Below are 25,043 nucleotides of genomic sequence, written 5' to 3' on the forward strand. Positions count from 1 at the left end.
AGCACAAACTCTGCCTTAGTTCCACCAACACAACTGCAAGGTGATGATCTCAAAAGAGCCTAAAAGCTCCGCATGAAGTCTTGCCACTTTGAACAGGAAATGACACCACACACAGACCCCAAGATGTACACAACACACACAGGTCAGGACCCTGAGCTGTCCAGAGAGGAACAGGACTCCAGAAATGGGTACAACTAAAAAAACCCCTTTACTTACTTGGTTCTCCTCTGGGACCTTCTTGGGCACAGCGCTGCTATTGTCCCCTTGAGTACCACAGGCTCCTGAATGGGAAGGAAGCCCTAGAAGGGACAGAGGTGGATTCAGATTGGCGATGACCACGCAGGATTCAAGCCAACCTCACCCCCTGCCCCAGCCTATTCCACGCTCTCCCTCAATTGGGTCCTTCGTGTTGTTCACAGGACTCCCCTGACCACTGTGGGCAAGGAGGGAACTGTCCCTCACCCTCGTGGATATGACCACTCTGCCCGGGGAGCAGATGTTTCCAGAACTAATCTAGAATGCTGCACAACTGGGGCCTCCACAAATGACAGTGATGTGAAGGTTGTGCTTTCTCCAGCCCAGAGGCCACAATATCGTGCCTGAGCAGTGCACCTGGGCAATGCTTCTGTGTCTCTCCTCTGTGAAATGTCACTTTTCTTTTCTCCACAAAAGACACCTGCTGCCCAGTTCTGTGAGGTGAACCAGACAGTCCATGAGATGGATGTCCACCCAAAGTGGCGGAATGTTACCATGTCCTCACTCGGGCTTCTCTTTGCATTGCAAAGCCTTGTGGTACCACCTCTCCATCTTCTCCTCTAATGAATGTAGTTAAACTACGAATATGCTTTACGACTCACATCAATTCAGATCATCTCACCATGTGGTGGAGGAACGAGGTGTGGCTGAGGCCCCCATGTCCACCACTGTGGAGGTGGAGGAGGAGGAGGGAAGCCTGGCCCCATGTGGTAGGGCATACGGAGGGGCCCTGGGCAGCGAGGAAACACTCTCACACCTGTACCAATCTGCTGAATAGACAAGAAAATATTTTAGTAAAACAGAAAAAAGTTGCAACTCCAAGAAAAGAAACCAAAACAAAGAGTTCTCAGCACCTGGCTTCTACAGGAGAGTTGCATGGTGCTAGAAAACATACATCGCCCTCCCAGCTGGTGCCAGTACAGTGAGGAAGGAGTGGACAATGGCTGTTACAGGAATAGCTTGTCAGCAAACATCACTGCCCATGTCTGCCCACGTTCACCAGCAATAAGTAGTGTCTTAAAGGTGAAAAAGGATCATTGCAAACTAGTAAAGCAGCACATTCCAGACATGGAGGCATCAACGTCCAAGACAACACTTCCTCTTTCCTCCTCAGCCACCAGAGAAGATTTTGGTTTGTTCAGAATAGAGAGAATGTGACGCAACTGAATGCCCTTTCTCCACAACATTTCCGAGCCACATGAGGGGAATCGTTTGCTTGTAAGTCCCTGACTCTCCCCACGCTGCCTCACCTCCTGACAAAGTGTCCTGTACTCTCTACAGTTTCTGTTCATGGACAAAGACCCTTGAGGAATGAGGGGGTTGTTGTCTGACAGGGCACTGGAAAAGTGTCTTCCGAGGAACATGATACCAATAACCCTTAATTACACTCAGCAGCTGTGTTTGTCTTAAAACACAGTCATTTGGAAATTTCAACCTACTGAGTTCCAGAGTCATTTTGTCCAATGGGAAATGAAGATGGGAAGGCCAAATAAGAGAATTCACAAAAATGTATATGCTTCCCGATGGAAAACTCCACACGTGTGATGAGAAAAGAAATCAGCTCTTATGGTAACTTAGGACCAAATGACCTGCTCCTGGAAGCCCAGCTGAAGGGCTGGGAGGCACTGGTCATGCAGGTAATCACTGGCGTCCCCCATTAGAACGCGTGTGAGGGTTGTGATTATGACAGTGCACCTGAGAGCTTTGATACTTCAAATTATTTGTGAAAGGGTGTAAGTACGTGGGTTCTGCACAGCATGTTTTCCAGCAGAGGTAAAACAGGGATGGCTCATGAAACTTGCCCTGAGAACGTTCTAGACTGCAAAGGACACAGTATAAAATACAGAGAGAGTTTTCCCCAGGTTCCATTTGTGAGGATTACCAGACCCATCTAACCCCAGCATGAGCACTACACCAGTTGCACCTGAATGTAACCTAAAGGGAGCCGGACCAGCCAGAGGTCTTCACTGTGGAGGGCACAGTCCTCCTCCCCCAGTTCCTTCCCCGGGGTGCACTGTTGTGGGCAGGCAGGGGTGCACACACACACGCACACGCATCTTCCCTACCACCAAGTTGCAAGACAGTAGCACTCATGCCAGAATGGCTACCCATCTCCTTCGTCTCACCTATAGCCTGGGGTGAACAGAGGCCGTGGGGAAAACTACCATCACATGTTAATATAGGTCTGCACCTTGACAGAGACAAGGAGTCTGCCACCAAGGATAATCAACTAAAGAAAAAACTCCATTTCACACAGGCCAGTATCTACATCCAGGACCACACTTCCCCTTCATGGCAAGCACAGCATCTAATTCTGTACATTGAGAACAAACACAATGAGAGGCCATGGGAAGCCTGGTGTCCACGCGTAGAAGTGCAGTCGCTCGTGGGTCAACCGGAAGCCCACCAGCCCCCGCCTGAGCAGCTCTGCTTCCCTCCCTGACAAAGGGGTCTTCTACACTCCACAAGGGCTGTCCATGGCCACAGACTCTGCCAAGAAGAAACAGGTGTCCAGAGTCCTATAGTGGACATGGAAGAGTGCTTTCCGAGAGAAGCATGACCCCTACGAGTGAGCGAGACCAGCTCTGTGGATCCACATCCCCGACATTCACACACTCCTTCGCTCAGGCACAGAGCAAATGCATAGTCCTTGGTGCTGAGAACCACTGAGGGGCCGTTTCGACATCCCAAAATGCAAACCAGTGTGTCTGGAGAGCATGGGTGATGCTTTCAGGTTGGGTTGGGAGAGACGCTATGAGCGGGCACAGCCACCAGACTCCATCTGAACCTGCTCACGGGAGCACAACTGAAACACGAGTGAGGTGTGGGCCCTGCGGGCAGTCACCGGGATTCCCTATTCTAGGCTGCTACTCCAGGGGTATTTTCTGCAACACAATTGGCACCTGGCAGAGTTCACCATCATCTCACCCAGGGGGCAACTGGAAGGATTCCAGCTCACATCTTCACACACACAGATGGAATGCACAGGAGGTCACAACTCTCTTTCTCCACCAACACTCAAGCTGCCCAAAGCACATGGCACAAGTGTGAGGCAGTCCTGGCTTTTCCCATTTTCCATCTGTGAGGACCTCTGCAGACATCCACCCAGGTTAGTCTCCTAACCTGAAAACCAAAAATGCTCCTGCTCCCAAACCGCAAGGAGTCAGCAGGACTAGCTGACTTGATGTCATCCTCTTAGAGTTATTTACACACATGTGCGAGCACACACAGAGAGAGAGAGACGACACACGAGCTGAGCATCCTACCATCACGTGTCTCTAAGCATCTATGGCTTTGGGAGGAAGCACGAAATTGAGGATCTCTAACGGAGCAGCCCGGAGGCTCCTGGGTAAACAGCGTGCATTCTGAAAGCGGTGATCGCAGGACACACGCAACACCACAAAGCCAGGACAGGGTGCTGTCCACACTGCAATACATTTCAGAAATGGACACAACTAAATCCACCCACAGCACTTACCATAGCCATCTCTGGGTCCTTTTGAGGGCCGGTGCTGCTGTTCATCCTGGGAACCGGTCTCGGTGCTGGATCAGACAAAGGACAGAGGTTTATTGTGGTTTGGATGCCCTCCATGCCTTCCTCCCCCATCTTGCACTCTTTCCCCCAGTCGGGTCCCTTATCAGAGGGTTTCACCCGTGACTCAAGTGACTCCTTTGCTAAGGGAGACACCAGTCACCTGACTCTTGCGGGAGACACTCCAGGACCCCGGTTCCAGTGTTTCCATGAGTAATCCATCACGTGTGGACAGGTCAGGGTACAACAGGCTGGAAATCAACACTAAAATTGGGGCACTCAACACACATCAGGCAAAATCACTTTGTCTTCATAGATTAAAAATCTAACTGAGAATAGCCGTAGGTGGGTGACATCCACACACCCCAGCATGAACGGCCCACATTCTCTTCTCAGGCCACAGGTGGATGGCTCATTTGTCCAGCCTGTGGATGAGACCTAGCATGCGTGACTGCCCAACAAGTACACATTTCAGGGAAGAAACAGACTTTGACAGTTGTATAGTCACGAACAAAGAAAACACAGGCAGACTGAGCAATAAAGCTATGGCATTTCACCGATAACATGAGAGGAGTAAAATAGATTTCATTGATGAATGTGGTCCTATAGATTACAAATAAAACAAAAATGTAGGAAGCTCTAAAATGAGTAAATAAATACCGTTTTCAACAAATAGTCTTTTTTTCCCCCAAGGCTTGACCACTGAGTTGAGGTGGGAAGGGAACTCAGCTCCCACCTTCTCAGGCTCAGCACCTCAGAAGGGGATAGCAGAAAGGAAGGTGTGGAGGGGCGTGAGCTCCCTCTGTCACAGGGGCAAGTGTCCTGCTGTCTGGGGGCATATGAGGAAAGCACCCTCCTGTCACCCCTTCAGACAACCTGCAGGCCTTACATAGTCCTTGTGATTATCTCCAGGACACGCAGCGATCACCCACAGGGTTTCACAGAAGAAATCAGGCTGCTGCATTTCACATCATGCTCCCTACCTTGCCACAGAGACTTCTGCAACTCAGGTCTTGCCGGCATTGGTCTGTGCCACATGGATCCCATAGACAGCATCTCCCCTTCCATCATGCACAGTCTTGAACACAGAAAAAGAATGGACATCTCTAAGAATTACAACACCATGTCCTTTCCTAGGCACTAAACAGCATAGCCGTCACCCCTCCAAACACCCATAAAGTGCACGTCAAACTCTCACACCTGTATTTCAGGTAGGCGTTCTCCCTTCTCTGCTGCACTATCCTCCTCTCCCAATACCGAGCCTTCATCTGCGGGAGAAAAACACACCCACCTTCAGTTGTGCCGAACTGTGCCCCAAACGAAGACGAGGAAAAGGAAAACACTTACCCAGTTAGCCACAGCATTCCTCTCCTGAATTGCAATCTGAAAAAAGCCAACACACCAAAAACCCATGTTCAGGGCTCTAACGGCCACTTCCATCACCTGCAGGGGATGCCAAGGGGTCAGTGTGTTGGGCACAACTCAGGTTACCTTGTGATTGAAGGTGAGCTCAGCCTCTTGCTGCTGATCTTGCATTTCTTCCACTTGCTGTCTGGAAGGGACATTGTTTTCATCAGACAAAACCCAACACTGTGTGACTTTCAATCATCTGCCCATGTGGCTATCCTCCTCTTATCTGTCCCCTCATACAATTGATCCTGACACAGGAAACCCTTTCACTTGATTATAATTGGACAGTAGGATCAAAGCTATTGTTACAGCCTTTCCTTAATTGTTTTTCTTCGCCTGCAGGATCAGAATTGACATAGTTTCCTTACCTGTTTTCAATCTTTCCCTCAGTTATCACATGACAGGTGTCTTTTGTCATGAAGCTCTCTTCACCTTTAACTTCTATCCTCGCCATGGTTCCCAGGGTTGTAAAGACCAGCGCCATCAGATGGCACTACCATGTTTATGGGTACGATTCATCCTAGGACAAACTGCTTTCCTCAAGATTAGGACAACTGACACCACCCCAAGGGCACTGGTGTGGAACCAGGTTCCACAGAGTCAGGCCAACGCAGTGGATCAGGACATGTTTAGTAACGGAATTGTTTTGTTTTTTAATCTTTCTGTGTCTGTTAATTCTCTCTGGACACATCCTCTAAATTTTTGTGTATGTTACTTAATTGAGTCCTAAAAATGTACAAAGATTAAAAATCCAAAGAGATCAGGTTTTTCAGGAGCCACTAGTATGTAGTGTCTGGACTTACCTATACTTGTCCATTTCTTCTTTGGTTACTTTCAGTTTTTCTTCGACAGCTGACAGCTCATTCTTGGTTGCATTCAGTTCATAAAGTGTCTCTTCTAGTTTCCTAAGATGGGAAAGGTATATACATTGTCCAGTAGCCAAGGTGCCAAATTTCTGCCATTTATCCTCCCAGCACACTTGGTGGCCTAGGTTGGAATGCCCCCGCTAAAAGCACAGACTGACAACACAACAGCGAAATGAATGAAGGCCCCATTTAGGGTTAAAGAAAAATCAGACTCCGGCTACTGCCAAGTTCTCTGCAATCAGGACTGTCTTTATACTTCTCTACTTTAATTCAGTCACCATGTCACCAAATAACATTGCCCTTTGTGCCCTCTCAGAGTTGGTCTTTGGTTTAAGATGGTGAGGGCTCATTTCAATTCAAAGTGAAAAGCCAAGCCTGACCAGCTACACTCATTAAGATAAAGCAGGTGCCCATCATTAGTCTCAAAACTCTGTGGGGAGCCCTGATCCTTAGACCAAGCCTTTGCCTGACACAGTCAGTCAGCTGAGAGGAACCTTCCAGAATATGGCTTCACTAGCATGGAAACTCACTCCAACACAACTCTAGGCCTTAGAAGTACAATCCTTGGCCCCTTGTGAAAGATCCTCATGTAGGAAAAGGCCAATCTTAGTGCCAAAAATATGTCCTCAAATAATCCATGTGAACTGTCACATACTCAGGGTGTTGTCTCCAGGGAACAGACTTCAGATGGAAAACTGTCAACGCCATTGAATCAACGTCCTTAAACAAGTCCAAATTCATGGATAGTAAAGGCAGCAAATGGCGATGTTAGAAAGTTTGGTTTGCTGTGCTGCCTCAGACTCTTTTGTTCATGGTGTCGATTCACAAGGTTTCAACAGGACACTTGTCAAAAATCACATGCAGAAAGACTCTTAGCTAGACTCTTAGAGTCTTAGAAAGACTCTTTGTCTAGAGACAAAGGCTCTAGAAAGAGGAGGACATGAGCATCTGTTTCTGGTCTCTCAAGTATCCTTCAGCAAATGTCTTCTGGAGCAGCAGTCAATGTGTGGCTCAGGTATATGGTGTTGAAGAGAGAAATGTGGTCAGGGCAGTGGACAACGCCCCAAGAAGAACTTAAAATGAACAGAACCCAAGCGCCTGTGAGAGAGAGCAGCCCCCACCCCCAGTGTGGGAAGGAGTAAAACAAAGTTGAGTCTCCAGGGAAGACAGGGAACAGTTTTGCTTTTCAACATGAATGAGGGACTACAACATCCTAATCTCCTCCTGAGAAATAAAAGGAAACACTGGACGAGAGAGCAAACTTGTGAGTGAATGCACCCAAGTTCTAAAGAGCACATGAAGAAACATGAGAACCAGATGGAGAAGGAGGAAGCTTAGGAGAAAGCCAGCCTGGCAGTGGGAGCCAATCTCCCCAGGACACATCAGTGAATTCCAGAACAGGTGAGAGAATACAAAGTAAAGGAACAAGCAACATTCTGGGGACAGGTTGGAATGCAACAAGCAAAGTTCTTGTCCAGCCAGCAAGATGAGACTCAGTGAAACTGCAGGCTTTCATTCAGATCTGGGAGAGTTACACCTAGAAAATCATGTGGAGGGGCCCCAGGCTGGCTCAATCATTAAGTATCTGCTTAAAAGTATTTGGTTCAGGTCATGATCCCAAGGTCCTGGGATTGAGCCACACATTGGACTCCCTGTTTGGCAGGAAACCTGCTTCTCCCTCTCCCACTCCCCCTGCTTGTGTTCTCTCTCTTGCTGTGCCTCTCTCTGTCAAATAGATAAATAAATTTTTTTTAAAAAAAGAAAAGAAAAAGGAAATCAGGTGGACAGGAAATACCCTGGCCTTCTTAGGGATTGGGCTGCAGCAAATGATCTCAGTTGTACACCAGATGAAGGGACCTAGTATTGCTGGAGCCCCAGCCCACGTTCCACAAAGAAACTTTCCTTATTTCTGCAGGAAGAGAATTCCATTTTTCTCTCCACATGCTGGACCCAAGTCTCATGCTGAACAAGAATTGGACCTAATGCAGGAGTGGTAATAGCACGTGATGAGAGTGAAACTGAAAGGACAATGTAGACTGACCCAGAGGGGATCCAGGTATGAAAGTGATTAAAGCTGGTACCTTCCCCCTTCTACACCAATGAATCACACAACAATGTGTGGCAAGTCGGTAGAACACAAAGAAAAGTGCAGGTTACACAAATCAAGATAGGAAGGGCAGACACAATTCTACAGAAAGCCTTTGGCAAAAGTACTCTAAGATCCAATACAGAAGTTCCAAATACAGTTATCTAGACTCGCCACCACATAAATCCATGCAATGGTATCTGTGACAACACAGCAATAGCTTACTCTTCTGCAGTCAGTTTTCGTCTTTCAGTGAACTCCACCACCACATCCATTTTCTTCTTTAGCAGGTTCAATTCTGCTTCTTTAGCTGTTTTCTGAGAACTCAGGGCATTACACTGGTCTTCCAGGAACTTTTTACTTTCTGTAAAGGATGAGTTTCCTTTTGAGTGTTTGTGCCATGACCTGAGAACTTGGTTTTGATGGGGAAAGGAGAAGGGCAAGAATTTGAAGGCAGGAAGGCATTCTTCCCCTTCCCGATGCAAACACATTTCCACCATAGGGATATTTCTTCCCTGAAAACAACGTACCTTTCAGTTCTTGCTTTTTGGATGTCAAGGCTCTCAGCTCTAGATCCCGCAGTGCATCTTGGACCTTTAAGACAGATTTGAGAAGAGACATATGAGGGCACCTAGCAGGACAGGATCATGGAGGGCAACAAAGAAAGCCCTTGAGGCATACATACAATAAGGAGAAAGTAAGGAAACTACTTCATGTCAAAAAACGCACAAATGGCTTTCTTAGTGGAGCAGATATTAAAAAAAATCTTCTACTCTACAATTGGGCTTGCTATCACCCTTCATCGCTCACTAATTTGTGGGATTTTCTACATAACTTGGAGGACAGCGCTGAATGATGTGATTACCCAGCTGTGAAATAAACCATACTTCCTAGACCTTGAAGTGGCAAACCTCATGGTGGTGGTCCTAAGTGAAATCACAGCTCACTGTTCAGTAGGAGCTGCAGTTCCCAGACACCCACTCTCTACTGAGTAACCAGCACACGGGTACACTGCACTCACCTCACCCAATGACCCAAAGCCTCCCGAGCCACATTATAGGACAACTAACACCGAACTCTTACCATGTCCATGTTCTTGATAGTCTTTTCTCTCTCAGCTTGCAGGAGAGCCTGTTTACAATGAAGGGTGTCCTTCAAATTTTCATTAATCTTTTCCACCTTTTTGATGTTCTCCTTCAAGAAAATATATTGAAAAATATACATATATGGAATGAGTAACAATGATTCATTCCTTGGAGCACCTGGGTGGCAGAGTCTGTGGAGTGTCTGACTCCTGCTTTCGTTTGCTTCAAGTCCTGATCTCAGAGTCATGGATTGATCCCTGCATCAGACTACACACACACAGCATGGTGTCTGCTTGGAATTCTCTCTCTCTCTCCTTAGACCCCCTCCCCTCACTCTTTCCTTCTCTATTTCAATCTTAGAAATAATAATAATAATATTAATAATAATAATAACACATTACTTTTATTTCTGTTGTTAGAACACAATTCAGGCAAAGAAGGTATTCTTACTTTCAATTTATGTACTTCAGCTAGGGAAAGTTCTCTCTTCGTTTCTGCTTGTTTCTTTGCTTCCGTGATCTATAAAGCATATGAAAAAGGAATCAGAATCCCAAAATAACATCATGTTAGAGAAAACTATCTAAGAATGTGTAACTCCTTTCACAAAGAGAGAGGCAGTGCACTACATTTGTGAAGCTTCTCTTACTCAAGGACCACTCTGGATCCCATGAAATAGATTGATAGAATGAACTAGCAGAGGGGGAAGTAACCAAAATGAAATCACAAAAAATATTTGAAAGGAGGACATGGGGAGATGGAGAGGAGAGGGAGTTGAGGGAAACTGGAAGGGGAGATGAACCATGAGAGACTATGGACTCTGAAAAACGACCAGAGGGTTTTGAAGGGACGGGGGGGTGGGAGGTTGAGGAACCAGGTGGTGGGTAATAGGGAGGGCACATACTGCATGGAGCACTGGGTGTGATGCCAAAACAATGAACACTGTTATGCTGTAAATAAACAAATAAACGAATAAAAAATATATATATATAAAAAAATATTTGAAAGGGCACACATACCTTCTCCTCCCAACTAGCTATGTTTTTCTCAAGATCTCTGTTTTCCTTTTTAAGGTCATCTATCTTCTTCTTTATTTGGCCCAAAGTAACTGAAAGGAGAAAAAAGAATTTTAAGATAATTAGCAAAACCAGCGACATTGAATAATCCCAGTGGGTTTGAATTATCCCACCAGAGACACATTCTCTGACACTTGGGTGTCACTAACTTGTTACCGTTCCCATTGTGCCTGAAGAAAGCAAGCACTCACAGAGATGAACAATGACATTTGACGGTTTCCAAATCGCCTGACGGCCACCCAGGCCATCAACAGCCAGTACCATGGAATCACCACAATCCATGAGCCCCAGACACTATCCATTATCCCTGCTGGCACACATTCTATTCCATTCATTCTCCCCTGGCAGAAAATCTCCCACCACTTTAGACTCAAAACCATGGTTTAATCCTGTCCTGTGACACATGCTCTGTGTGGCAATATCTGCCTTCTTCTCTAAGTGTAGCCTGTTTGCTAGACTCAGAGAGTTTTCTCCTCTTGACGTTTCACCAAGAGCCAGCTCCTGGCGAAATACTCACTCCAGACTTCAGGCTGTCTCATCACTTGCCTCCTACACATCTCTCTGCAATATTACACCTTGAATTTCCCTAGTCCCACGAGGTGTTCCTCCTCCTGGTCTCTTAGCGCGGACAACTCCCTACACATTGTCACTTAGACTCCACATGGGGAAGAGAACCATTTTCAAGACTTAACAAGTCAGTGAGACATCAGAAGTCACCATACTTATCCCTTGTCATATTATACCCACATCATACACCAGTACCGAGAATTTTTGGCAAAGAAAACTGAAGCTGAAAATCTTACCTTCATATTGTCGAGGCTTTATCTAAGAGAGGAAGAAACAAAGATGAGCTGGATTTCAAAACATATTATGAGTAAAAATCTATAGTTCAGATAAATACCGAATTTGTAATCCAAAGATATTACAATAATTGCTTTGCTTAGTAGAATGAATTCACAGGATTAAAAAAGAAGACAGAGTTAGAATTTCCTGATTAAGTCATCATAGTTCACAATCCATTTCTGATAAAAAGCACAAGTGTGTATAACTTCTTTTTGACCCCCAAATCTATTCACATTCTATTCAATGAATGTTCAACCTATTCAATTTTGACAAGGAATCATGCAGACATTTACAAAATATTCATTATTTCACCATTTCCCTAGCTTTTTTTATGTTAGTAACCATAGAGTTTGTCATTAGTTTTTTTTTCATTGCATATAATCATTATAATATAAAAATTGTATACAATTTTCATTGTATATAATTATATACAATTTCATTGTATATAATAATTTCATTGTATATAATTATTGTATAGAATTTAATCACTGTCCCCAGCTTTACTGAGATACAAGTATAAGGGATACAGCACATTGATTTGACACATTTATAGATCACAAAATGATTACCACCATAGATGATCCTTCAGCCTGTCCCATGGTTGCTTTTTGTGGTGTATGTAATAGAGTATTGCCGCTTTGTGTCTTTGGATGAATTTAGTGCAGGTTCTTGCCATCCTAATTACAACATAAAACATTCCCGCCCCTGTCAGTTTGTTGACTGCCTCTTTCCACTCAATTCTACCCTACAGGTGCTTGTGTGTCTTTTTTGTCTTTCATGGGGCATGTTTCTGGGATGCATCCCTGTTGTGTGGGTCTCAAATCTCCCAGACGTGAATTGTCGCAAATCATTACAGTTTGTGTGACCTTTTGTGTCTGGCTTTGCTCATTAAGTTCTTTGTGGAGATGAAGAAACATGTGGGAAGAATTTGAGATTCCATAATGAGACAAAGGAAATAGATGTTAGGGTCTTGGCGGTGCCCAAAATGGATTATTTTGTGGCTAACAGAATGGTCTGGGAGAATCTTCAGATTGGAGCATATGTTGAGTTGAAGGGAAGGTATTAGGTGATCTGTATAAACCAGGGAAGCTTGGCAGGCATCATGGGGGAAATCTGGAGGGGCATCCATGGGTCCCTTGGAAGAGCTGGTCTTGACTTCTACTCTAGCTAATAGCTGTTTGGCTTTCCCGAGTTTTGCTCTGCAGTACAGTGGGATGGATCTCCAGTTTCCAGGCCATTTCTTTCTGAAGGTTGGGAGTGGGGTATGGGTTCTTGCTAAACAAGGATTCCAAATCAGCCAGTTGTTTCTTGGTGAACATAGTTCATTTCCTTTGTGAATGCTTCCGGTGCTTTCCATTAGGAAGCTCCCCTGTGCTGGACATCCTGAAATCTAGCTGTGCCCCATGCTCTGGTCCTGTCTCTCTCATTAGTTTTTGATGCAGTATTCCAGGATCAGTGTTTGTGTATAACACCCAGTGCTCCATGCAATATGTGCCCTCCTTAATACCCATCACCAGGCTCACACATCTCCCTACAACTCTCCACTCTAAAACCCTCAGTTTGCTTCCCAGAGTCCATAGTCTCTCATGGTTCATCTGCCCCTCTGATTCTGCCCCCCTAATTCATTTTTCTCTTCCTTCTTATAATATCCTCCATGCTATTCCTTATGTTCCACAAATTAGTGAAACCATATGATAAGTGACTTTCTCTACTGGACTTATTTCACTTAGCATATTTCCTTAACTTTTTTGCAACACAATATCTGCACTGAAGTACAGAACCTGGGATTTTTAAAATCCTGAAAGAAAGAAAATGGAAGGAAGGAGGCAAGAAGGAAGGCAGACAGGCATGGGAGCTGTGTCAAAGATATGCCTCTTTCCTTCTCTAGAAAGCTTTCCTGAAACTTACAAAGAGCTGGCTGTTTCCTGAATTCACACACAGTTATGGCACATCAGGTGCTGTGAAGTTTCCCAGACTGTTTCAGACGGAGTGTCATCAAAAAGAAGTAAGAGTCAGGAATAATGACAGGCATTATTTCAATGACGAAGGGGTCAATTCTCCAAAAAACCCCAACAATTTCTAATTTCCATGGATCAACAACAGAGTATTAGAGCAAATGAAGAAGAAACTGAAAATATTGCTGGTGGCAACAGATGAATCCACTCCTACAGCTGGAGAATTCAAAACCCTCTTATCAGTCATTGACACACCCAGAGATACAGAAATTCCATGAGAACACAGTGAACTGACCAGAATCACCCCACTGCATCCACTAACATCAACAGCATACTTGATTCAGTGGTGAGGTATAGACATTCTTCTCAAGCTCACATGGAACAGTCACTGAGAGGCTATATGTGGGGCCATACAACACATGTTAACCACCAAAGGAATTGAAATCACAAAAGTTACGCTCTCAGACTACAGATGACTCAAACTAGAGATCAAGAACAGAAAGATAGCTGGAGAACGACCAAAAATGGACATTTAACAGCACACTTCTAAAGAAGAAAAGGGTGGGAGGGCAGGTGGGTGGAAGGATGGGAGAAAACTCACATTACACTGGTTACACTGTTTGTCAATTATGCTTGAACTTAAAAAAAATATGGGTCAAGAAGGCACTTCAATAGAAATTTAAAACTACATCAATCTAGGTGGTAATCAAAATTGACATATTACAGGGAAATTTGTAGTACTAAACGGACATAAAAATGTCCAGTGACTATAAAATTTTCTGCTTATTTATGAATGAAAGTATAGAAGGTACATTAGTATACTTACGGCGAGGATGGTTCTCCAGAGGTAAATGAGAAAGGCACAGGTTCCAAAGGAGGCAGTTAAAATGAGAAGCTTCCACAGAACTTCGATCACATCAGCGCCAAGACGGAAATGGTCAGGCAAGGAAAGAACAAGCTGAAATACCATTTGAGACAATGAGGAACCTCAAAGACATTTACTGTGTATGTGTCACAAAGAATCAACTTTACAAACCCTCAACCAGCCTCCAGGAGGTAAGCATACCTCTCATCTACCTCCTCCTGGAGGAGAAGGAGCACAGAGGGAGCTGTGGCAAAGGAGCTGTGGCAAAGGAGCTGGGGCAAACTTTTGGGAGTGTTGAGTGTGTTTATCATCTTATCATGGTGATGGTTTCCTTGTTGCTTACCTATGTCCAATATCAACAAACAGTATCCTTTGAAAAGATGTTGTGATCACATATACATTATAACACACTGAAGCTGTAGGCAAAATCTAATTGACAAGTCTAAAGAGATTTTACTTTACCTACAAACACATTGCAGATTTTTTTCTATAGCTAACAGAACTTGAGAATTTATAAGCCAACATAAAATAGACAAGATAAGTCAATGTAAACCTAGAGTAGGTAAGAAGTCAGTGACTTCTTTTGTACATCCATGAAGGACCTGGAAAAACTTTGGGACATTTTACAAAACTACATTTAGAAGTAGTATAGGGTAAAAGACACTAACAATGCAATTCATACTAATTCACAGCAAGCTTGAATTTTGTGTACACACAACTCTCTAGAAAGGAGCTCCTGAAATCTATAACATTTTCCTCTTCAGCCCTCACAGCTGAGGTCAGGAAAATATGTGCTGGTGGGAAAAGTACACTGTCTTTGAATAGCCACTGTCTGAAAGAGAGCAGTTGCTGTCAGCACAATGGTTGATCATGGGGACCAAATGTGCAGAAGACAGAGGCCATCTTGTCAGGAATGTAAAACATGCCCAGCTGTGGGCACACAGTACATCTGGCAGCTGTCTGGATGCTGTTAGCAGTAGCTGACTGTTAACTAGATGACAGCCAGTGGGGCCAAAAACACTAGGTTCTCGACAATCGTCATGAGCAGGTGGAAGTGGGAAATGCAAGACCAGTTTGTTTAGACAAGAGTTCAGAGATGGGGTAGGGTGAGAAAGGTGAACTGATCCATGAGATGCAGCCTAGATAGAGGGGAATAATTCCAATCAAGACGACCAAGAAATTCCCTCTTCTGAAGACTCAAATGAAACAGAATGAAATCTATTTTGACTAGAGGTCTTCACGTGGGATGGATCTGCCTCAATACAAGGTTCCTTCTTGAACACCGACACGTCCAGACCCCTCTCTCATAATCTGGTACAAGAAGATCCAAAGAAGTCTACTAATTTCCAGGTGTGTTCCCTAACTGTTGTCTGACTCTCTCTCTCTCTCCTGGGGGTATAGGTTTTACTTTTTCATCATAGACTGAAATATTTATGCTGGGAACCATGTATTTCTTTATATTTGGACAATCCTGAGGATATCCAGAACCTTCTTTTTTGGGGGAAATCAACACTCTGCACATACTTGGCCAATGAAAGGAAAACAACTCATTCACTTCCTGATCACATCATTCCTAGTGATTTTCCTCTGACATATATCCCAGCAGGATGCGGTCACTTAGTGTCTTCTGGGATTCTCAGGTCTCCATGGACCTGGAGGTACACGTGGTCCCTGAGGACAGCCAGGAAGTCCAGAAGGAAAGGGCTGATTCAGAAGTTGCTAAAAGTCAACAAACCAAGAATCACAGAGCACAAAGGATATTTTACTTTTTAACACGCTAGTCCCAACACCAATGCTTAACATACCCAGGGCTGTCAAACATGACACATATAAATAATGTACTGATAGGAAACCCAACTATAAGAAGATGGACCCTGAATTTACCAGGCTTGAAGCAGGATCATCACTGGGCTTCCAGGGGCCAATCTAATACCCCTAGCTCCTATTAAATTAGAGTTCCTGACATTTTCAAAAAACAATTTTAAAGAGATATAAGTACATATCACAAAGGCCCCTATTTAGGACAAAGAGCTCAATGGTTTTTCGTATCTTCACAAATCCTTCCTCTTGATACCATAAACCTGGTGTCTTTAGGTTTCCATCCTACCAAAGCTGCTCTTCTTGGACCAAGCTGCACAGACAGGACCCAAAACTTGGAAATGGCTGTGGCCACAACCCCTTAAGGCTGACTGAAAAACCTGCCCTGTTGTGCCCGGTCTTCAGGAAGAACTGTCATTCTTCTGAGGTTCCCATCAGGAACCCCTGAAAAAGCTGTTATTTAACCACCGTGTGAAAGAACCCAGTCAGAAGGAAGACACCACTAATAGCTCAGTCAGTTAAGTGACCAAGTCTTGTTTTGGATCAAGTCATGATCTCACGGTCCTGAGATTGAACCCCTCTTTGGGCTCTGGGCTCACTGCATAGCTGGTTTGGGATTCTCTCTTTCCCTGCCCCCTGCCCTTCCAATCACCTGTGCCCTTTCTTTTGCTCAAAGAAATCATATTCAAAAAATAAGAAGAAGAAGGAAGACACCAGTCAAGTGTCATGTTTACTCACATTTGGGTTTGGGGAACTGGGACACGGGAGCAAGAGCAGCCAGAAGAGTAGCCTTTGCACCATCATGTCTGGTCCTTTTATAGGGCACTGTGGCCCCAGGGAGGAGGTGGAGATGGTTGGGGGGCAGGGGAGGGGGGGGTGGGGGGGTAGGGAAAGGTGGGGAGGGGATATGGTGGTAATTAGGGATGGGAATAGGGAGGAAATAGAGGGTAGGATGGGGAAGGTGTGGGTCAGAAGAAGGGGTCAGGGAAAGTGTCAGGGTCAAATTAAGTACTTGAGGGGAAGGAGCACAGTTCACAAAGGTTAGGAGGTCAGCAGGTTAGTAAAGCACGAGGTCAGCAGGACACATTAGCAGGTAAAGTAAATTCTCAGGAGCAGTTGGTGTGGAGAATCCATCTTCCACCAAGCCTTCCCCTGTTTGAACGTTTCCTTAGCAACCTAGAACCTTTCTGATCTCTCCACCAATCAGCTGCCTTTGCGCCTAGTAGCTCAACATGGATGCCACACGTGACCTCGTTTGTACAAAGCCCCTTCCCACCTGATACCCCACCATGTGCCATCCCAATGACAGGTCCTCTGTGGAACTTTGGCCATCCTTCTTGTTTGCTCCCTCCAACCCAGGTCTCTGTTCCCTCTCCTGGGTGCTCTCTCCTTCCTTTCCAAACTCCCATCCAAGAGCCACTGGCTGAACAACGGAGAAAGCAAAGGAGGACCAAACTGCAACAACAATCAAATACACAATCAGAGTAGGATGATCCAGCCCTCTCTCAGCAACTCAGCGCAGTCTACAGAGCATCCACAAGATCTAGATCTTGATGGCAAACCATCTGAATCCCACAGCTGTCTCCATACATCTGTCCACATCCATATCCACTGTGGAGGACACATTGATTTTAGGCACATAGGAGACTGTTACAAAAATGTGCCCAATTTACTTTGGCCATAAGGGAAATTTCAAGGATTTTTTCAGAGGCATGTGTAGGGACCTATTTTATATTTCTATTTTAGCCAGAGGCTTCCATTGAGGTTAAACAGTAACTTTGTTGTTTAAACCCTAAACTGTCCCTGCTCCCCTTCCCCCAGGGAAGTTAAAAACAAGTCCTGGAAACCAGCTCCAGGTGTGGAGGCCAACAAAAACAAGGCTGTACCTACCTGAGTCTAGCCCTGACATAAGTACAGCCATCTTGGCAAAGCAAAAGCCGGCACCTTGCACTGTAAGAGTGTGTTAGCATAAGAATGGCCATCCTGAAGGCCGGGAAGCCATTTTACTGAGCATTCCTAACTGCAGATACTGCATCCGTGAGTCGAGATAAGAGAAACTAGCTAATCAGACACATGAAAAAATGTTCATCATCACTAGCCATCAGGGAGATTCAAATTAAAACAACTTTGAGATACCACCTGACACCAGTTAGAATGGCCAAAATTAGCAAGACAGGAAACAACGTGTGTTGGAGAGGTTGTGGAGAAAGGGGAACCCTCTTACACTGTTGGTGGGAATGCAAGTTAGTGCAGCCACTCTGGAGAACAGTGTGGAGATTCCTCAAGAAATTAAGAATAGAGCTTCCCTATGACCCTGCAATTGCACTGCTGGGTATTTACCCCAAAGATACAGATGTAGTGAAAAGAAGGGCCATCTGTACCCCAATGTTTATTGCAGCAATGGCTACGGTCGCCAAACTGTGGAAAGAACCAAGATGCCCTTCAACGGATGAATGGATAAGGAAGATGTGGTACATATACACAATGGAGTATTATGCCTCCATCAGAAAGGATGAATACCCAACTTTTGTAGCAACATGGACGGGACTGGAAGAGATTATGCTGAGCGAAATAAGTCAAGCAGAGAGAGTCAAGTATCATATGGTCTCACTTATTTGTGGAGCATAACAAAGAACATGGAGGACATGGGGAGATGGAGAGGAGAGGGAGTTGAGGGAAACTGGAAGGGGAGATGAACCATGAGAGACTATGGACTCTGAAAAACAACCAGAGGGTTTTGAAGGGGCGGGGGGGGTGGGAGGTTGAGGAACCAGGTGGTGGGTAATAGGGAGGGCACGTACTGCATGGAGCACTGGGTGTGATGCCAAAACAATGAACACTGTTATGCTGTAAATAAACAAATTTAAAAAAAAGATAGAAACTAGCTAAAACCTGGGAAAACAACTTAATCATATACCACCAGGGTGCTTAGGTGGTGGCGCCACAGGGACCAGAAGTTAATAAAAAACAAATAGTTAACTTGCAGAGATCACAAACCTGCAAGACAGGAGTCTCCCTCAGTTTACAAATGTCCTAGTGATTTACAACAAAGAAGCTATCTTCTCAATAGTCCAATTTCCAGAGACAAATAGCTCAGTTCCTTGAGGCCTAAGGTCGTCCTCCCCACCATAAAACTGAAGGAGGCTGAGGCGGAGGGAAAGCTAAATAAAGTTAAATTTCTTCTAAACCTAAATCTCACTTAACCACCAGGGTGACGCCAGGGTGGCAAAAAGTTAAAGTTTAACTGTCAAAGTGGGGCGCAAGATATGTATGTAGCTATGAAAAAGTGCCTTGAAAATGTTATATAAACCCTTGGCTTTGAGTGCTCAGGGTCCTTGTTGAAACCCGCTGCACCGGGCAGATACTTGGACCCCAGCTAGCTGGAAATAAACCTCGCTGTGTGACTTGCATTATCGAGAGTGTTCTCTGTCTCATTGAGGGGTAGTTGACTCCGTACCCTAACAGCATGAAATTACAGACAACACAGCATGTTGTGGTAACATAATGTGCTACAAATCATTGATAAAAAACTAACCAGAAATTCCCACATGTTTAGAAATTGAGAAGTACTTCTATCAATGAAACAGGAGTAAAGAAATAGAAAGGAAAAGGAGCTACAGTGGAACTGAATGATACAAGGATGATACAATTGTAATCAAATATGTCTTCTGGGCTGGAATATTCTCTGGTATTAGTGTGAGAAGACTGTATGGTCTCAAAATCATCCCTAATTGGCCAAGACATTTGAACACCTGCAACAGAGTAAATCTGTCACTTCTTTGTGACCCTCCTACCCATCGGCTTTGGGTTTACATGATGAAGCTCAGAGGAAAAAAATCCAACCATACTCTCATGGCTTCTCCTGGGACTTCCAGGAATGAGAGCATTTTAAGAGAAGACTTTCAGCAGCTTCTCCCCTGGGGGATCCAGGACAACACCCAGAGAGTTGGCAGCTCCAGATGTGCTGGGTGGGGACAGCCAAGCAGGTGGGCAGGGCCAGGGGCCCAGGAGACTAGACAAACCCCATGTTATCCTCCCTCCTGGGCCCTGTCCTGAGCTGAACTTCCTAAACTATTTCTCCCTAGGACTCACACAATGTTTCCTCAACTCCTTCAGGCCCAAGTCACCTGAAAATCAATTCTCTAGAAACCACCACCTTATTATTATGTAAATTTCTTGTAAATAGGAACCATTCTAGTACTGCTAAAATAGGAGAACAATAGCTTTTTTTTATCTTATTAACATATAATGTATTTTTTTTTTCAGGGATAGAGGTCTCTGATTCATCAGTCTTACACAATTCACAGCACTCACCAAAGCACATACCCTCCCTAATGTCCATCCCCCAGACAACCCATCCCTCCCACCACCCCCCCCCACTCCAGCCACCATCACTTAGGAGAACATCACTAAAATAAAGAAACAATAAAAAACAAGCCAACAACCCAACAAGGATAACAAAACAATAGTATTAAATTCTGTTTAGATGCTGCTGTCCACCTCAAGAGCCCCAGAGTTGGGCTATCCTGGTTGTAGAAGGAGAGACCAGCTACAGAAGGGGTGGAGTCAGACTAGCCCAAAAGTGAACAGGAGAGAGGCCCAGCCTGTAAGGGGGACCAGGGAATTCTATGAACGATGGCCACAGTTACCTTGATTAGGACTAGAACAGGGACCAGGGAAAGAAGAAGCAGGGAACAGAGTTTGGGGGTCTCGAACAGGTGAGATCAGTCACGGAGTTGATGAGTGTCCCCAAAGTCAGTGTTAGCCTCCCATCTACAAAACCCTTTGTAGCTCCTGGAGACAAGCCAGGAATCTAGAGTTTGAGATCGAGCCTTCCTGCTTACCTGCTGTGTGGCCCAGTGCTCGTTTCCTTCCGTGAATGGGGAGTGCCCACGCCTGTGTCCATACCTGTGCGGAGGACAAGAGGAAGCCATATGCTGAGTACATACAGACATTGGCGTCCGACCATCTCCATGGGCCAAGAGTCTTCCCAGACCCAGTGCCTCACGTCTCACAGCTGTTAATGGCAGCCTGGGTGACAACCACAGGTCCCTCCTGTTTCAGGAGGGGCATGCCCTGCCCTTTGCCCACATCACCTCTCAGGCTCCAGATGGCAGGAGGACACCATAAACTGTGGGGAGAGCTCTGGGGCCCTGGTGAGACTGAGAGATTCCTGGACCCTGGGAAAGGTTATTGATGCGGGATCCTACAGGGCTGGGGAACAGAGCTCTGGGGCTCCCTGGAAGGAATGGGGGGTTGGGAACCCATGGAAAGGGCTGGAGGCATCTTACAGGATTCCTGGGTCCCCACGGGGCAGATCCCTCCCACACCTCTGCTGGAGCTGGTGGGGGTCTGGAAGCAGCAGCAGCAGGAGCAGCAGCAGATCAATGGGATGCTGGATGGAGCTGGGAAGAACGGTCTGGCAGGTAAGTGGAATCACCAGGCTGGGCTGCCATCATCCTCTTCCTCCTTCCCCAGCCACCTCACTACCTCTGACCCTGACCTCACCCTCCAGCATGGCGTGGGCAAGCCAGGCAGAGGTGGACACTGGCGGCCAAGGAAGGGTCCCTCCCCAGACCTCTGTGTCCTGGTTGTTGAACAGACGGAAGGAGTCACCCCAGGCCCCTGGAACAGGGAGGGAGAATCTGGCCCCAGAGCCCTCTCTAATGGGGTTTGGGCAGAATCCTGCAAAGACAGAATTTAGCACTGGTTCATAGGCTAAAAAGTAAACGTTTATTAAGAAAATGGAAAAAACTAGTTGACAGTTGAGCCTCTGGAGGAGAACAGGACCAGTGTCCATTCTTGCAATTTCTACTCTTTGCCTGGAAAATTACTTCACCTCTCTTACCCTCCATGTCCTTCTCTGTGATGTGGGGACAGCACGGCTTCATTCCTCAGGGCACGGATGCCAAGATTCATGGAGATCAGTCATAAACCACGAAGCTAGTTTAAACTGGTTGTTATTCCTATCACTATCACTATCATCATTTTTTCTTAAAGACTTAACTTATTTTTCTAAACATTATGCTAAATAAACTTTATATTTACTTTCTAAAAAAGATTTTATTATTTGAGAGATAATGAACACAAGTCGTGGGCAGAGGCAGAGGGAGAGGGAGAAGCAGGCTCCCCGCTGAGCACGGAGCCTGATGTGGGGCTCCATCCCAGGACCCTGAGATCATGATGCGAGTTAAAGGCAGATGCTTAACTGACTGAGCCACCCAGGTACACCTATCGTCACCATTTTCACGATTATAGTAGATAGAGTTCTGTGGGCATTCAGTTTATGGTAGTGATTGACTCTGTTGATATTATTTATGTTGCTACTACAGGGCACAGAACCTTGTACACAGTAGGCGCTCAGCACACAGTGAATTAATAAATGCACGCTCTGGAGCCAGGCTGCCCATTCCGGCTCCACCACTTTAGAGCTTTGTGATCAGGCAACTTATTTCATTTCCTAATGCTTGTTTCTGTCTCTGTAGAAGAGGGTCTCAGAATCCTTAATTAATGGGGTTGCTGAGAGCAGGAAATGAGCCAGCAGGCAGGAAGGGCACAGTAACTAGGAACTGGGCAGCAGCAGCCCCAGCAGCAAGCCACATTCACAAGCATCATTATCCCTCACACACGAGGGAGGCTACACTGCCCTCTGCTGACCACACGGTGTAAATGCACATCCACATTCCCTGGGCCTCCCTCCACCCTAGGTCCCAGGCAGGGGAGACAGGAACCTTCCCCTGCACCTACCTTAGTGCCCATACACAGACACAACGACCTCTGTGTTCTCCTTACCTCCTTTCAAATCGGGTTCAGGCTGCTCACCACAGCTGATTCACCCACCGCCGGATGTTCGCTCAGGGTGTTCTCCACCTCCATGGGTCCAATGCAGTTCCTGCAGGATCAATGGCTCTTGCTTGGTTTCTGAGCACCTGCCCAGGTCAGGAGACCCAGGCCCTCAGGTTTCATGTTTTGGAGGGTCACATCTACCTCTGGCCTGCAGGAAAACTGTCACAGGGAACCAGATATCTGGGACCTAGCTCTGTCACAGATATCTGGCCCCAAACATGAAGAATGCGCACTCCGTGCTGAGAAATACAACATTCGCACGCTCCCCAGAGTTTCTCACCTCACCGCCGCTGCTCAGGGAGGAGGGTGAATATTTAGCCCTCCCCAAGCTCTGGGCCTTGGCTCTAGCAGCTTCCCTTGGCCTGAAACCTAATGGAACTCTCAACCTTTAACTTAAGTATTCATGCAATCAATTCTGCATACTCTTCCCCATTAGATTATCAGTTTCCATCTGAACCCTGCATTTTCCCCATCCATGTGTCAGCCTTTCAGGGACTCCTGTGGTGTCGACCTGCACTATTGGTGGGAGGGAGGATCTTGCTACACTTGCCAGTCAGTCCCAGGAAGTGGTTGCAGGACCACGTGAGGGTTCACAGTTTAGAGCAGAACCTTGACACCAAGACAACTGCTCTCATCCTGGCAAGTGTTAGCATGACACACCATTAGAAATTTCATAGGAATTGCATTGAATCTACAGATTGTTTTGGGTAGTGGGGACATTTTAACCATGGTAGCTCTTCCAACCCATGAGCATGGAATATTTTACCATTTGTTTGGGCTTCTTCGATGACTTTTAGCAGTGTCTGGTAGTTTTCAGTATACAGTCTTTTACTTTCTTAGTTAATTAGACTCTAGGTATTTTATTCTTTTTGATCCAGTTGTAAATGGGATTGTTTTCTTACTTTCTCTTTCTGATAGTTCACTTTTGGTGTTTAGAAACACAACAGATTTCCCTATATTGATTTTGTTTGTAATTTTACTGAATTGATATAGGACTCTTAACAATATGGGGGTTCTTTAGGATTTCTCTCTCTCTCTCTCTCTGTATATATGTATATGTATGTATCATGTCCTCTGCAAATAGCAAAAATTTTACTTCCTCCTTTCCAATCTGGCTGTCTTTTGTTTTTCTAGCCTCATTGCTGTGGACTTCTATTACTATGTTAAATAAAAGTAGTGAGAGTGGACATCCTTGTCTTACTCCTGGAGGAGTAAGGAAAATCTTTCATCTTCTCACCTTGAGTATGATGTAAGGTATGGGTTTGTCATATATGGCCTTTCTTATATAGGTACATTCCCTCTATCCTCACTTTGTTGGGAGATTTTATCATAAATGAGTGCTCAATTTGGTCAAATGTTTTTTCTACATCTATTGAGATATAATTTTTTCCTTCATTTATTAATGGGGTGAATCATGTTGATTGATTTGTGGATGTTGAACCATCCTTGTAGCCCTGGAATAAATCCCCATTGGTCATAGTGCATGATCCTCTTAACATATTGTAGTATTTTGTTTGCTAGTATTTTGTTGAGGATTATTGCAACTATGTTTATCAGGGATATTGGCCCATAATTTTCTTTTTGTGGTATCTTGATCTGGTTTTGGTATCAGAGTAGTGCTGACCTCATAAAATACATTTAGAAGCATTCCTTCCTCTTCAATTTTTGGCAAGAGTTTGAGAAGGATAGGTACCAAGTCTTCTTTGAATCTTTGTTAGAATTCACCAGTGAAGCCATCTTGTCCTGGACTTCTGTTTCTTAAGAGATTTCTGATTACTGATTCAATCTCCTTGATATCAGTTGGTCCGCTCAGATATCCTCCGTCTATCATTTATTCTTGGAAGACTGCATGTTTCTAGAAATGTATCCATTTTATTCTCAGTTGTCCAGTTGGTTGGTGTATCGTTTTTCAAGCAGTCCCTTGTGGTCCTTTCTATCTGTGACATCAGTTGTAAATTTTCCCCCTTCATTTATGACATTATTTATTTGAACCCATGGTGTTTCTTTCCTCATGAGTCTAGCTGAAGGTCTGCCAATTTTGTTTATATTTTCAAGGAACAAGCTCCTAGTTTCATTCATCTTTTCTATGGTCTTTTTAGTCTGTATTTCATTTATTTCCATTCTGATTTGTAATATTTCCTTCCTTCTATTAACTTTGGACTTTATTTGTTCTTAAGTTTCTAGTTCACTTAGGTGTACGGTTAGTTTCTTTACTTCAGATTTTTCTTGTTTCTTGAGGTAGGCCTGTAGTGCTATAAGCTTCCCTCTTAAAAGCACTTTGCTTCATCCCATTTAGGTTTTGGACTACTGCGTTTTCATTTTCTCTTGTCACTAGATATGTTTTTCATTGCTCCTTTGATACCTTCATTGAGCCAATTATTGTTCAGTAGCATGTTGTTTAATCTCCAC

General features: G+C 45.0%; 1 protein-coding gene and 1 long non-coding RNA gene across 2 annotated transcripts in view; both read right to left on the minus strand.

Annotated features, from left to right (window-relative positions):
• LOC123934018 (transport and Golgi organization protein 1 homolog) overlaps window positions 1-9,261 on the minus strand; it is a 29,035-nt gene extending 19,774 nt beyond the window's left edge. The window contains exons 1-11 of the mRNA XM_045993872.1: window positions 9,233-9,261; window positions 8,680-8,743; window positions 8,375-8,513; window positions 6,001-6,102; window positions 5,279-5,339; window positions 5,135-5,170; window positions 4,988-5,055; window positions 4,771-4,865; window positions 3,734-3,798; window positions 878-1,025; window positions 217-299 (exon numbers count right to left, since the gene is read on the minus strand). Coding sequence (XP_045849828.1) covers window positions 217-299; window positions 878-1,025; window positions 3,734-3,798; window positions 4,771-4,865; window positions 4,988-5,055; window positions 5,135-5,170; window positions 5,279-5,339; window positions 6,001-6,102; window positions 8,375-8,513; window positions 8,680-8,743; window positions 9,233-9,241 — 870 coding nt within the window. The 5' untranslated portion in view covers window positions 9,242-9,261. The remainder of the gene's footprint in view (window positions 1-216; window positions 300-877; window positions 1,026-3,733; window positions 3,799-4,770; window positions 4,866-4,987; window positions 5,056-5,134; window positions 5,171-5,278; window positions 5,340-6,000; window positions 6,103-8,374; window positions 8,514-8,679; window positions 8,744-9,232) is intronic.
• Window positions 9,262-9,693: 432 nt separating this feature from the next.
• Window positions 9,694-13,991, minus strand: LOC123934020. The gene is made up of 4 exons (XR_006816723.1): window positions 13,932-13,991; window positions 11,111-11,132; window positions 10,251-10,339; window positions 9,694-9,753 (listed from the first exon to the last, which is right to left on the minus strand). It is a non-coding gene; the product is annotated as an uncharacterized LOC123934020 (long non-coding RNA).
• Between the last annotated feature and the right edge of the window lie 11,052 nt (window positions 13,992-25,043).

The sequence above is a fragment of the Meles meles genome, chromosome 21, assembly GCF_922984935.1.
Source record: "Meles meles chromosome 21, mMelMel3.1 paternal haplotype, whole genome shotgun sequence".
NCBI lineage: Eukaryota > Metazoa > Chordata > Mammalia > Carnivora > Mustelidae > Meles > Meles meles.